Here is a 15,707-nt window from a genome sequence, read left to right as displayed (position 1 = left end):
GGGCATTATAATTTATGTACTTAAGGTATACTACTCTTGCCACCCTACGTAGTGTTTCAAGCTCCATGTAAAATGAATATGCACCATAAAAAAGTTATTAAATATGTTTACACAAAGTATTTAGATAGTGATTAAAGGGATTATTTATTGTTATGAAAACGGTAAATTTATAACATGGACATGGTAATGTTTTTTTACGGGGGGAAGGGTAGTTTAATTTAGTTTCAAAGTAAGAGGGGCGCCAAAAATCTTTCTTGCCCGGGTGAAAAAAATTCTTGAGCCGGCCCTGATACTTTCCGTCTATCAAACGATGGGAAATCTGTTGAAGTTTTTAACAGCAACACTAAGCAGAGCGCAGAAACCGAAATAAATCCAGTGAAGTAATGAACGGTTTATTTTCAACTTGGTTAAAATATATATACCTTACAATTAATGAAACGATGGTAGTACAACAGAAAACTGACTAGTAAGAGTAGACTGGTAATAATGAATGGCGATAACAGCTATACGCAAGTTTGTTTTATATAGAGGAAATCTTATCTCTTAAAAGAAAACGAAAAGATAAGACTTTGTTACAAAAAATATCTTCATTGTTCTTTTTCTTCAACAAAATCACATGGCCTCAACAGCTTTTGTATTGCTTTGCCCACCTGCGTACCCTGAGGGTGGGTGGCGCCCAAGTTTTAATCCTTCAACTTAGGATGATATTTTATATATTTAACGATAGGTAATCACATGGTCTCAACAGCTTTTGTATTGGTTTGCCCACCCGCGTATCCTGAGGGTGGACGGTGCCCACTCTTTAACATATGATGCTAAGTTATATATCAAACAATAGGAAATCACATGCGCTCAACAGCTTTTATATTAGTTTGCCTACCTGTGTCTACTAAGGGTGTATGGGTTTGACCACTCGAATACACTGATGTGGAACTAATATTACGGCCTGGGCCGACTTGTGAAACAAACCGTTAGTGAAGATTTTTGAATGTAATAAAGGTACAGTGGCATAGTTATGAGTAATTATGTTACATATGCTGTAAGGTTATTTAATGCATGGCCTGATGAAGTTTCGGAGTTGGATAACCTTCACATTAAAAGTCGGTATAGAGTTCCATTTCGAAAATTTCCTGCGAGTTTTGCCGACGTCGGCCCGACTTCTATGTGCTACAGGGGCCGACGGATGCATATGTTGGGCCTACTATTATATCAAAAATAAAAGCAATTTCGGGCCATCAACTAACCCAATAGTCGGCCAAGGGTTGGCCCTAGCATTGAAAACTCGCCCGGGCCGACTTATATTGCCGAACGTGGGCCGCTGTGATATTCAACCTGGTTGCCCCGACAGTACGGCGACTATATTGCCAACCTTTTCTTAAGGCCATTGATCTGACGATTTTGTGCTGCTGGGGTTAATTGAAAAATATGAAAAGTATCCAAACATTTTATTTTATATTTTTACATATAATTAACTTAGAAAATTGTTTTGAACAAAATATTTGAAAAGGCTATGTGTCAATTAAATTTTCTATTTGTTGTCGACAAAATGGGCAGGTATTTCGAATTCCTGGTCTGCTAACACATGTACGATAAGCTGCATGCAAACACGGGTAAGCTACAGTTCTTGGAAGGTTAACGGTACATATGTAACACATTTCCTGGTTTTGGTCCGGCCTTGGGTGAATGATATCCTTTAAAAACCACTTGCTTTTAAAATATGAAAACATTTAATATTATAATTAATTATTTACATCAATATTCGGAAGTTCATCCTCTTCTTCCACAGCACCATTAGCTTGCTCTCTAGCATCTTCATCTACGTGGTGATCCTGTTGTTCATTATCGTGAGCCGCAGCACCATCAGCCACTGGTTCAATTATGTCCTATAAAACACATTTGCTTTAAGACAATAAAATTGATTTATATTTCATAAGTTAGTTGTACATCCTCTTGAGCTACAGCACCATTAGCATTCTGCTCTCTGTCTTCATCCTCTTGTGCCACAGCACGATAAAACATTGGATGCACAATATTTGGAAGTTCTTGATGACGAGGGCGCTGGTTTTGTTGTACTCGTTCGATTCTCAAACCTCCATTTGGGCGCTGGAGCACTCTCAAATATATTATGTCAGCAGCATTTATAACTTGTGGTTGTTGAAAACCAACAGCGACCTGACGAAAAACAAATCCAGCATCGGGTTGAGGAAGTTCAGCATCGGGTTGAGGAAGTCCAGCATCGGGTTGAGGAAGTCCAGCATCGGGTTGAGGAAGTCCAGCATCGGGTTGAGGAAGTTCAGCATCGGGTTGAGGAAGTTCAGCATCGGGTTGAGGAAGTTCAGCATCGGGTTGAGGAAGTTCAGCATCGGGTTGAGGAAGTTCAGCATCGGGTTGAGGAAGTTCAGCATCGGGTTGAGGAAGTTCAGCATCGGGTTGAGGAAGTTCAGCATCGGGTTGAGGAAGTTCAGCATCGGGTTGAGGAAGTTCAGCATCGGGTTGAGGAAGTTCAGCATCGGGTTGAGGAAGTTCAGCATCGGGTTGAGGAAGTCCAGCATCGGGTTGAGGAAGTTCAGCATCGGGTTGAGGAAGTCCAGCATCGGGTTGAGGAAGTCCAGCATCGGGTTGAGGAAGTCCAGCATCGGGTTGAGGAAGTTCAACATCGGGTTGAGGAAGTCCAGCATCTGGTTGAGGAAGTCCAGCACCTGGTTGAGGAAGTCCAGCACCTGGTTGAGGAAGTCCAGCACCTGGTTGTCCAAGTCCAGGTGCTTCTGCTCCAGGTCTATTCTGAACTAAAACTCCCTCTGGGTTTACGCAGTGTTTTGCAATTTCCAGAAACCGTTCCACAGTTATTTCATTGTTTATAAGTTGAGTAGAAATGGTTTCAATTCGTCTACAAGTATAAAAATATATCATTATACTAGAATTGGCATCCTATGCAACTAAAATTATAATTTGATATAAATACCTGTTGTTTTCCTGGTGTTGCCTATTGAAACCAGACCGAATTTTAAGCCCTCTACTTGCTAATTCATGATCACGTTTATTTGAGTCTTCCAGTAAGTGCAGATGATCTAGATAACAAATATTTATATATGTATAAGTTAAAAATGGCAAAAATTAGTTATACCTATATACTTCCATTCACCAAGAGCTTGGTTTCTGACAGCTTTATTTAGTTGGGCATGGAATGATTCTTTGTCATTGTTCGCTCTCTTTCGTTCTCCATATACAGATAATACCTCAGGGGTAACTACTCTTATCCAATAGTTTTGAACATAACTTAATAGTCCATTCCGAGCAGCCATACTTAGTGGACTCAGCTAAAAAAATAATAATTAATGTAGCAACATGCCAGCTTTCATACATATTAGAAAACCAGCCACCAGGGTTTCAATACACACATTAAAAATTCCCACGAATTTCAGATGTATTACATTCCATCCCTCCTGTATTTGGTTCGAAGGCAAGAGTGGGAGAACCATAATCATTTTCATAACATCTCTTGCAGCTCCACCAACCATATACACATGCTGCAAATGTTATGATTGAACCCTTCTAATATAGTCTAATTTAAAAAAAAACTCATTATTACAAAAATTTTTTTGCTAAATTTTAAAATTATATAATTAATTTTTTAAACCTGAGTATAATGGAACCAACAGCCCTTTATTGACGCGGCTGGAAAGTAACGTTTCAAGCTATTTTGTAGACAATTTCATAGTCCGTCATCATTGAGTTTGGCCTAAGCTGAGGAAAATTCTGAGAAATATAGCTGAAGAGCTCATTATAAGCGTCGTGCGTTTTGTTTTCCATTAGAGCATACACTGCAGCAAAAACCTAAAGATTATAATCTGTTTTAAAAATTTTGAGACCACCAAATTAAAGATTATAGCTTTAACTTTGGCAAGTAGGGCGGCGGTGTGGTTAGCACTTTCGCCTCGCAGCAAGAGGAGCTGGGTTCCATCCCAACTACCCCAGCAGCATTAGGTTGGATAAATTTAGAATATTCTGGGGCTCAGTTGGTCAAGGGTTGTATTCGAATCCGAGTTTTCATGGGGAAAGTCACCAACGAAGTCGCGCCGAGTGGACATTTGATGCGAGTTTGCCAACGTCGTTAAGTGTCGGCGGGTTGACCCGCTTCGACGACGTCGACCCAACTATATTTGGCTACTGGGTGAAACTCGGGAACTATTCCTTGGGCGCTGAGTTTGAAAGATCTCTCCCCACTGGTTAAGGGGTTTTCCCCATCGCATAAAATCTTCCTGGGGTTAAAGGTAATAGCATAAGTCTATAATATTTTTCCATAAGTTTGTCACTTTGGAGAGCTAGCAGCGGAGTGACGTCTTCACAAGAAAATCTCCCCCTATCGAGGCGCTGTCAAATGCTAGGTGTGACGCGTTAGTAAGCGGACGCAAAACGACAACGAAGCCCGTAATACAGTAAAATTTTTGCCTGTGAAGAATAGTAAGTGTCACACTTATTAATAATATTATACACTTATGGTAGTAGTAAGTATAGAGAGCTGTTGGTTAGCTCGCGTGACATGGACGGCCTGCCATCACCCTCCTACGCTCCTTAACCCGGCCACTGGTTAAAGGCTTTAAGTCGAAAGAGGACTTAGGCATGTACTGGTGACTTGGGTATTAGCTTAGCTGATTATTATTATTATTAAGAAGTACAATTTTACATATTTTGATGTGTTGTCTTCTTGCAAGTGAATGGTTAACAATTGAGTGAACTTTTGTGGAACTTTGAATGTACCGTCCACGAATATGGACGTTGTCACAGGCATTACAGTTGTTGCCATATAATGTGAAACGAATAGCAGTGTTTTATTGTTGGAAAGTAGAATTCTAAAGAACTGATTTCCCATAGAATCCACAGCAAAGTGTGCACCGGAACCACCTGGTGCCAAAGCTTCCACGACATCATCTACAGTAGCGCATATAGCTGGGTATTTTGCTCTGGAGGCTCTAGCCATCAAAGATCTTACATTGGGATAACTAATTTCATTAACATTGTGGCTGAAATTAAAATTTACGCTTTTTATTTTTTATTTTTTGGAAACAATAAAATTTTCACTTACTTCATTCGGATCCTGTCATACACATGGTGGTGCGAAACATTAAATCCTGCTGCCACTTTAAGCCTGAGATCTTGTTTGAATATCATTTCTTTTACATCGCGATTTGGTGCCAAATGATTATGCCCACCATTTCCTGTCATTACTAATTGATCAGAGCCTAATGGTAGAACTGCCCTTTGTTTGCAACCATTTGTTTTAAGGTAGTAACATCGATAATAGGTTTTTCCATCGGGTTTTTGCTTGTCTTTGAGATACAGATGTCCGTTTTGTTTTATAACTCTACTACCACTTTTTTACCAGTTATAACATCCATATTAAATAGATATATCAATTGAATTATCACTACACACTTCAAACGAATTCAATTAAACAAATAAGAGCACGGAACCCTTACACAGGAACGACCTCAATGACTAATGTATCCCGAATGTCTCTTTTGGCGCCAATACACTGATTTTTCCCTCTTCCTGCCCGCGAAAATCTCAAGGTTACTCCAAAAAATGGTTTCTGCGGCTGCGCATGAACTAGCTTAAGTTGCTGTTTGTGTTTGGCTATGACGTAAAAAAAGGCAGCTAATCGTCCGCCAGTTTATTACCATTAGAGGTGCGTCCGAATACATCAAGTTCAAGCTAAGTTTTAATCTAAAATACTATTCGGTACCGAAACGAACCTAGGTGGCTGCATAATCAGTTTAAAATTAACGCGCTTCAATGTATGACGCGCTCAATGGAGGCGCCACTGGCCTAAGTAAGGCAGGCGCTTGTGAGGTATTAAAGCATCGTTTCACATTAAGACGGTCTCGTAATTTATAGTATTAAAAAACTAAACAACAGTTAGATAATAACACAGTGGCGCAGCAACTCTGAAGCAATAGCGTCTGCTAAGACTTATGCTTCTGCAGCTTAAAGCTTGTTTTCCACTACCGCGCGTCATAATGTTATTTTCTTTACGCGCGTAAAAACGTTTAAATGTTTCAAAGCTGAGAAACGCGTCGTTGCGCGCGCCAGTGGAAAACAAGCATTAGTTGTATTACCAAACACGCTAAGTAAGCTGCAGCTTAGGGCCTCGGGCTGGAAGGTGCCCAAAATTTACGATTTCATAAATATTCTAAACCGTTATAATTAAGGAAATGAGTCAAATTCAGTTAATTACCATGAATTTGCCAAACAAACTTTTCCTCTAATATCCTTGATGATAAATGATACTTCTCTGATTTCTACCCTTGACTCCGCCGTTATGATACTTCTCTGATTTCTACCCTTGGCTCCGCCGTTATGATACTTCTCTGATTTCTACCCTTGACTCCGCCGTTATGATACTTATCTGATTTCTACCCTTGACTCCGCCGTTATGATACTTCTCTGATTTCTACCCTTCACTCCGCCGTTATGATACTTCTCTGATTTCTACCCTTGACTCCGCCCTTATGATACTTCTCTGATTTCTACCCTTGACTCCACCGTTACGATACTTCTCTGATTTCTACCCTTGACTCCGCCGTTGATAATTCTGTGATTTCTACCCTTGGCTCCGCCGTTATGATACTTCTCTGATTTCTACCCTTGACTCCGCCGTTATGATACTTATCTGATTTCTACCCTTGACTCCGCCGTTATGATACTTCTCTGATTTCTACCCTTCACTCCACCGTTATGATACTTCTCTGATTTCTACCCTTGACTCCGCCCTTATGATACTTCTCTGATTTCTACCCTTGACTCCGCCGTTACGATACTTCTCTGATTTCTACCCTTGACTCCGCCGTTGATAATTCTGTGATTTCGTGATTTCTACCCTTGACTCCGCCGTTATGATACTTCTCTGATTTCTACCCTTGACTCCGCCGTTATGATACTTCTCTGATTTTTACCCTTGACTCCGCCGTTATGATACTTCTCTGATTTCTACATTTGACTCCGCCGTTGATAATTCTTTGATTTCTACCCTTGACTCCCCCGTGATAATTCTCTGATTTATACCCTTGACTCCGCCGTTATGATACTTCTCTGATTTCTACCCTTGACTTGAGTTGGGAATAAAACTATTATTATTATTATTATTATTATTATTATAATATTTAACATAAATACTTTTAAGTTTGCCACTGTACCTTTATTCCATTCAAAAATCTTCACTAATGGTTTGGTTCACCACGAACCAGTAAAAAGGTGGACTACGTTAGATTTTAACCTTTTTATTCATCCTAGTAATTATGGGAGTCACACTATTGGTTACTAACATATGTATTTAAGCCAATGGAAAACCTCTAAATTGAGAAGGAATTTTTTGAGTCGGAATTTTAGTCTGCCCAATGTAGCTGTATTGAAATTGATAAACTATCTCGGTCCGTGTGGATGAAGTAAAATAATGAGTAATATAGAAAAATAAAAGGGTGGGGAAAATGACCAATAAGTGATAGCTTTCCCAAAATGGAACAAGTCGTCGAAGTGGGATATTCCACCAGTGTTATTAAAACCCATATTAAGCCTAGAAGAGTTTGGCCTAGGCTCAAAATAATCTGCAAAGAAACCAACCTTGTAGATACCCCAGAAAAGCTCAACCTGAAAGTAAACTGTTTTTCCAATAAACCTGCTTCTTTTATTTGACAATGTAACTTTATTTTAGAACCTGAGTCTCCGAAAACTTGATTAATTTGCATATTAAATGCATTAACAGCACTTGACAGTATATTATAGTTCATTTTAGCTACTAAGCCTCGGTTGTTCAAAACGGTTTCTTTACTAAAATAATGGCCGTCGGTTTATCAGACATAGAGCGACTGCATAATCGGCATTTGAGAATCAATGACGTCAAATATTACGTAGGGTACGGATGACGCAATATCTGTGAAACAAACCGTAAGTGAAGAAATAGACGCGATTTGCCAGCGAAATTTCGCACGCGAAGGCTATGTGTGCATCCGCCTTTACACTTGACGTAGTTAAGCCCCGCCTTTTTCTCGACGCGCTTTCAGGGCCGGCTCAAGAAATTTTATACACCCGGGCTAGGGTGATTTTTGGCGCCCGTCTTATTTGGAGACTAAATTAAACTGCCCCCCCCCATGTTATAAATTTACCGTTTTCATAACAATAAATAGCCCCTTTAATCACTTTCTAAATACTTTGTGTAAACATATTTAATACCTTCTTTATGGTACATGGTCATTTTACATGGAGCTTGAAACACTAGGTAAGGTGGCTAGACTAGTATACCTTAAGTACATTAATTGTAAGGATGATAAAATTAGCGAATAAGTTTATTATGAAAAGGTATAAAAAAGCTAAACCCTAATCAAATTTGAAAAACTGACAAATAGCTCGTACCGATAGGTCTTCGGCTTTGTGCGAAGTGTGAATTGGTCCACCCATTGCTGCCCCTCTGCTGGTTGAGTGGTTTGCGTCAAATTTGCGATCATCAGTAGTAGGGCCGGATTAAGACCTTGTGGGGTTCTAGGCCCAAGTTAATTTTGGTGCCCTCTTTCAGTGGCCAGCGAGGCGCTCCCGCATTTTATAGTTGACAAATGGATGGAAAATACTATTTCAATGTAGACTTTGCGGATATTTTAGTGACGTTAATAAATGATTGCTTTACATGGTATCGAAAAATATTGACGTATATACTAAAATTTATCCCAAAAAAAATTGGGAGCTCGAAATTGGGCTATTTAATATATAAATTGTGGGACGGAAAATCGGGTTGAGCAACTTGAGCAACTCTAGAATCCAGAGCTGTCGAAAGGGTTTAATGGGGATGTTAACTAATGATGTTCCCGCTAGGTTCGTGACCGAGCTAGAGGTCCTCTAAGCGGACGACGCGTTCTTTTATATGCCGAAATTATCCGTCGTCTGCTTAGAGGACCGCTAGCTCGGTCACGAACCTAGCGGGAACATCATTAGTTAGCATCCCCATTATAACATGTTGAGCAGAGCAACAAAATAGTGATCCCAAGCTTGAGCTTGTCCGAGTATTTTGAAACATAGAGCTCGAGCTTTAGCCTTTAGTAATTTTAAAACATAATGAGACTGAGCTCGAGGATACCATTTCATTTGTAAGTAACTATAGGGAGCCTGAGCCCGAGATCACATGTCGACAGTGGCGTAGCCAGAAATTCGTCAAGGGGGTATGTGAATTGTTGTATCGTGGATACTAGTTAACACTGTTTACTATTTTAACAAAATATTATTTATTATACGATGCGACCGTTCATGATGATTACATTGAAGGGAGAGTGCCCATGTCACTTAATAATTGAGTATTTATACAAATTAGGAAATATAAAAAACTAGTTTATCAAAATAGACAAACAACGATTAAATAAACAGATGAGATTAAAACAAAGGTTTGACAACACGTCATTTTTCTCCCTCAAGAAGAATTCAGTTGTAAACAAGTCTTTCTGGTCTGCGACTTGTTCTTGAAGACTTCCTTGGTGTTTGTCGTATTATGATGGTCGTAGAATCGGACGCCAAAGATTTCGTCTGATCTCGATCGCTAGTGGTATTGGTTGATTGAACAGTTGCTTCATCAGCTGGCATTTGTGATGAGGTTGGTACGTGTAGGTTCTCCGATACTCGAGACTTCGTTATAGATCGGTGTTTGGTTTGATTTGTATGGCGTCTTAGGTTCCCAGTAGGAGTTCTGATTGACAGCATAACATTTCCAATTGATGTTAAAACAACACCTACATACCATTTTGGTCCTTTTCCAATATTGCGGGTCCATACTGCATCTCCTTGTTTGAAGGAACTACTCACGCCTTGTTGCTCTGTTTGCGGATTTAAGGGCGGTGGCCTCAGGCCATCCAAACGACTACGTAGTTCTCGCTTTAGGAATAATGAAGCTGGAGTATTTCCCTTTTCGTTAGGGGAACGTCTATGTGAAAAAAGAATTTTAGAGGAGTGATTTCATAGTACCTTCTATGAGTTTAGCCAAGCCATTCTTTATAGTGGACACAGCTTTCTCGGCATGCCTATTTGAAGGAGGGTGATACGGTGCCGTGGTGAGATGCCGGATAAGGTTTTTCTTTATGAAGGTTTGGAACTCATAACTGGTGAAATTGGTGCCATTATCGGTTACGAGACATGACGGAAGTCCATAACGGGACCAGATGTCTCGTAGGACTTCTATCGTAACGAATGATGTGCAAGACTTGACTGCTACTGCCTCCAGCCAGTTTGAGTAAGTGTCTTGGAATACCAGTATCATACGATTTTCAAATGGTCCCACGTAATCAACGTGCACTCGCTCCATCGGATATGATGTCTTCGGCCAATGGGTCGTGATTTGTGGAGGCAATGCAGCTTGTTGTTGGCACTCTGCACAAGCGGAAACAAGGTCTTCAATGGCTGCATCAAGATTAGGCCACCAAACTATGGTTCGTGCAAGGCGTTTCGTTTTCGTCATGCCCATATGTCCTTCATGAAGTTCGTTGAGAATCTCCGACCGGAACGGTTCTAGAACAAAAACTCTATTATACCAAATAACGATTCCGGATTCTGATGTCAGCTCATTGCGACGAACGAAGAATGGTTTAATGGCTTCTGAAGGTAATTTCGCAGGCCATCCGTTGCTTATGAATTTCAAGACTTGTTGCAAGTTTTCGTCTTGTAGCGTTGCTTGTGCGACTTCTTTAAATGAGATCGGGTACTGACGTAGTGTTTTGACCATTATGACATACTCCATTGGCTGAGGTGGGACGAGTTCGTGTGCCGGTAACGGAAGTCGGCTCATGGCATCGGCATTCCCATTTTTAGTCCCTGGTCGAAACTTGATTTGGTAGTCATACGCAGCTAGGGTAACGGCCCTCTTTGTATTCTTGCAGCCGTTGTCGTAGGCATCTGCTTGTCTGGTGAAAGCAACGTCGCCAAAGGGCTATGGTCCGTAAGGAGGGTAAACTTTCTTCCTAGGATATACTCTCGCAGTTTGGTAACTCCGAAAATCAGGGCAAGGGCCTCTTTTTCTATCTGGCTATAGTTGCGCTCTGTATTACTCAAGGTTCTGGATACGAAGGCAATCGGCATGTCTTGAGCATCGGGATAAACGTGAGACAAGACGGCTCCAATTCCGACTGGTGAAGCGTCACAGGCTAATGTAAGAGGTTTCTCCGGATCGTAATGTACCAGAACTTTAGGTGAGGCAAGAACTTCCTTCGCATTGTTAAATGACTTAGCAGCAGCCAGATCCCATGTCCATGGTTCTCCTTTTCGAGTCAGTCTGTAAAGTGGAGCTAAAAGGTCAGACATATTTGGGACAAATTTTGCATAATACGTGACCAATCCAAGGAAGGATCGAAGTTCTGGAACATTGGTTGGAGGTGGTGTATCCGTGATGGGTTTGATGTGTTTCTGTGATGGATGTAGTCCTTGCGAGTTAAAGACATGTCCAAGGTATTCAACAGAATCCACCATGAATTCGCATTTTTCTTTGCGTAACTTAGCTCCGGCATTCTCCAGGCGTGAAAGTACTTCCTTCAAAGTTGTAAGGTGTTCCTGATCGTTTCGACCAGTCAGCAATAAGTCGTCCTGGAATATGGCAATTCGTTCTATACCGGCTAGTATTTCCTCGATTTTTCTTTGGAAGGCAGCAGCGGCTGATGAAACTCCAAAGGGTAACCTCGTATATCGGAAGAGTCCTTTCTGCGTATTGATTACTACCACATTTCTCGACTCTTCGTCCAATTCTATTTGATTATAGGCATCTTTAGGATCGAGTTTGGAAAACTTTTGACCACCGTTTAAATTGGAGAATAACTCGTTGATCTTCGGTAAGGGGTACTGCTCCGTAGACGTGGCTTTATTGGCGGTCAGGTTAAAAGCTCCGCAGATTCGGACGGTTTTGTTAGGTTTAATTACAGTGACAATTGGTGCAGCCCATTCTGAAGTCGTAATTGGTTCTATGCCTTCTGATTGTAGCCGACTCAGCTCTTTGTTTACGGTGTCCCGATATGGAAAGGAAACTGGTCTGGGTTTGTGAAAGCGCGGCTGAACATCGCCTTTCTGATGAAGATGTATTTGAAAGTCTTTTATCTTTCCTAGTCCCGGTGAGAAAAGTTTGTCATGTACTTCTGTATGTCGTCGAGTTGAATATCTCTAGCCTCAGGACTTGTCCAATATATAGAATCTTGTCGTAATGAAGCGATGTTGAATGATTCAAGCCAGTTTCTTCCGCAAAGATTTGAGCCAGGATCCGAGACAATTAGTAAGGGAAGAGATTTTTAATTGTCCGAAAGGTAACGTCAAATATGGCGAAGCCTTTGACTTGGACTGAAGAGTTGTATGATCGGAGCGTCGTTGGTGTTTGCAGTAATTCTGGTAGTGGTATTTTTCGCCCAAGCTTCTGGAACGTGTCCGCTGACATAACGGTGTACGCTGCTCCCGAATCGTGTTCAAAAAAGAATTTCACCGTGGATGGCGAATTCGCAAATGTATGGTTTCGGCGCTCGATCCAGTGTAGCCAATTGAAAGAGAGAATATTCATTTGACTCATACGTCTTGTTGTCAGTCTCGGACGTCGAAGGTTGATCTAAGGAATGTAGTTTGTTCTTGGTTTTTGAGTCGAACTTCGTAGGATTCTCTCGTTTGTCTCGCTCTGCTGACTTGCATACTTTCGCCAAATGACCTTTCTTGCGGCAAAACGAACAAGTTGTATTGAAGTGTTTACACTTGTCGGCACGATGGTCTGGATGTCCACACCGATAGCAGTAATTCTTCGAATGATGATCATCAGCTCGCTCCCTAGTACGTGAAGAGGTGAGCGGATTAGATCTTCGGTGTCGTTTATGCGATGTGGAAGAAATGGAATGTACGGAGTCCGTCGTAGCCGAAGAGGATTTTTCATTCAAATTCAGGAGATTCTTTGCAGTTGCCTCCATGGATATGGCGATGTCAATTGCTTTCTGTAAAGTTAGGGTAGCAGCAGGTTCCAAGAGGTACCGATCTTGTATGGCTTCATTCTCTATTCCAGCTACCAGTCGATCCCGTAACATCGTGTCAAGATTGGCATTAAAATTGCAGTATCTTGCCATGCGACGAAGTTCCGCAACGTACGTTGCGACTGATTCGCCATTCTTGCGTCTGCGGTTACTGAAGTTGACTCTCTCTGTGATTTCTGAAGGTGCTGGATCGAAATGATCGTTCCGTATCTTGACCAGGTCGTCGTATGTTTTGTCTATTGGTTTGACAGGGCTGACCAAACTCCTCAGGCATGCATATGTTTTCGGTCCCAGAAGTGTTAGGAATGTTGCTTCTTTCATGACGTCATTTGTGATGTCATTCGCTTTTAGGTAGAGCTCCATTCTTTCTGCATACAATGTCCAAAGTTCCTTGGAGTCATCAAACTGCTGAAAATGTCCGGTAGAAGACATTTGTAATATGCGTTTGTAAATCAGTAGTACTTATCTAAACCAGGAGTAGTAGTCGGAATATCCGTTGTTCGAAAGCCAAGGCAAAGGTAGATGCAAGTTCAGTAAAATGCGTTATATCCCATTCCCGTCGCCATTGTTGTATCGTGGATACTAGTTAACACTAATTGAATACGAGATTGTTTACTATTTTAACAAAACATTATTTATTATACGATGCGACCGTTCATGATGATTACATTGAAGGGAGAGTGCCCATGTCACTTAATAATTGAGTATTTATACAAATTAGGAAATATAAAAAACTAGTTTATCAAAATAGACAAACAACGATAAAATAAACAGATGAGATTAAAACAAAGGTTTGACAACACGTCATGAATGTTAAGAGGGGGGTCGAGAAGGGGGGAAATTAGTACAGTCAAAGGTAGACCCAAGGGGGGGTTTGGACACGGAACACCCCCCCTTGTCTACGCCACTGCATGTCGAATTGTTATTGTTGCGAGCCCGAGCCTGAGACCACCCGTCAATTTGGAAATATAGTCAGCGCGAGCCGAGACTACCCGTATATTTATAACTACAGTGAGTACGAGCCCGAGACGGTTGGTAGGCCAAGCTTTTCCAAATATCGCCTTATTTGCATATCAAAAGATCAACAAGACGTTCAATATATTTACACGTACCTTATTTTGTCTTGAAAGAATAGTTTTTGTCAAAAAAGATTAAACGGAAAATAATGCAAAGTATTTGGGTTTGAATTTCCACTGCCATCTTAAGGTGTATCGCCAGCGCCAGCAGCACCTTAGTGAGTGATTTGCGAACTATCCTAACTTTTGAAATCGCGCCATTTAGGCTTAGGTCTCGTTTAACTGGAACGCACCGCGCATGCAAAATTAAAATCAAAATATTTCGCGTCTCTTGCAGCCAGTGGCGTAGCAATGATTTGATGGGCCCGTGGCAAATTTTTCTTTGGGGCCCCTAATACATAGCTAGAAATATGGCAAAAATTAAAACTTTAATTAAAAATTGAAATTTATATTTTACACTGTTAAAATAGTACGAAGTTGACGGTAGTTCAAAAAATTTAAAATTCACGACGGATACAGAACATATATAATAGTACGTAGTTAACTTTCAACAACTATTTTTTTACTAGTTAAAGTTGATATCTACAGTTCGACTAGAGTCTAGGAATAGGAGATTAGAACGAAGTTCATTTTCACATAATTATGTTTCATTATGTGAAATATTTCTTTCTTGCTTTCAAATCTGCAAATTGATCGATTAGTTTATCAGTATTTAACTGACGTGCAGTGTCTTGTTCGATTGATAACAATGCCAACCCCGATAGCCTTTCTTGCCTCATGCTACTTCTCAGATAGTTTTTAATTATTTTTAGTTTAGAAAATGAGCGCCCGGCACTGGAAGATGTCACTGGTATTGTTAGAAAAAGTAGTAATGCCGTGTAGAGTTCAGGGAAACTGGCAGACAAAGAGTGGTTATCTATGATGAATAAATTGGCCAACTCTTTTACGGTCGAAACCTTTCGGATATCTTCTTTCAACGCACACCTCAAACTGAGAATTTCTGGTACAAATGAGTTAGATAAATCTTTAGGATAAGCTTTTACAAGTTTCTCAGCTTCTTTCGAAAGTTCGGTATCGGTTAGATTTTTTAAACTTATCGTTTTTATTACGTTAAATCTTTCCACAATCTCATTTAAACCAGTAAATCGACATTCAAGCTGATCGATGATAATATCTAAAGTTCGATAAAATATTTTAACTCTAAAATAACTTTCAGGATCCGTTAAGCGCTGATCTTCACATAATTCGTCGAAATGTTTTTTTACCCTCCTTTGTCTTTTCATTTCAAACTCTGGCCGAATGGACCAGCTCCTCGCAATAACCTTCGCCTCGGTTAACATGTCCTTAAAATTATTCCTAACACTAGTGAGTTCACCCATACACACTTATAAGAGGTTAGCCGCCTTTATGAAATCTATGTCTGTAGATTGCAAAGCTTTCGATACAACGTTTGATGTCAAATAAAACCATTTTTCGGAAAAAGAACGACCTTTTTCGTCCATTTCAAAGGGACCAGTCGGTCTACAATGTCCCCTTTCAACAATATATCGCTTTGTATTAATCGTTCAAAATACTACCGCGGTCCGTTGGATAAGATGTTAATATTGGAATAGCAAAAAGAGAACTATTCTCTGAATTTATGCTAGTTACCTCGAAACAGGTATCATAACTATTAGCT

The 15,707-nt window shown here is 40.4% G+C and overlaps 1 protein-coding gene across 1 annotated transcript; it reads right to left on the bottom strand.

The window, feature by feature from the left end:
- Positions 1 to 14,679: 14,679 nt before the first annotated feature.
- Positions 14,680 to 15,369, bottom strand: LOC149928529 (zinc finger MYM-type protein 1-like). Its single transcript, XM_090157903.1, has one exon. The coding sequence runs from the start codon at positions 15,367 to 15,369 to the stop codon at positions 14,680 to 14,682; it is 690 nt and encodes a 229-aa protein (XP_090014029.1).
- Between the last annotated feature and the right edge of the window lie 338 nt (positions 15,370 to 15,707).

This window comes from Leiobunum rupestre, chromosome 9 (genome assembly GCF_980474605.1).
Source record: "Leiobunum rupestre chromosome 9, qqLeiRupe1.1.hap1, whole genome shotgun sequence".
Taxonomy (NCBI): Eukaryota; Metazoa; Arthropoda; class Arachnida; order Opiliones; family Sclerosomatidae; genus Leiobunum; species Leiobunum rupestre.
This window is presented reverse-complemented; position numbering and strand designations above follow the sequence as displayed.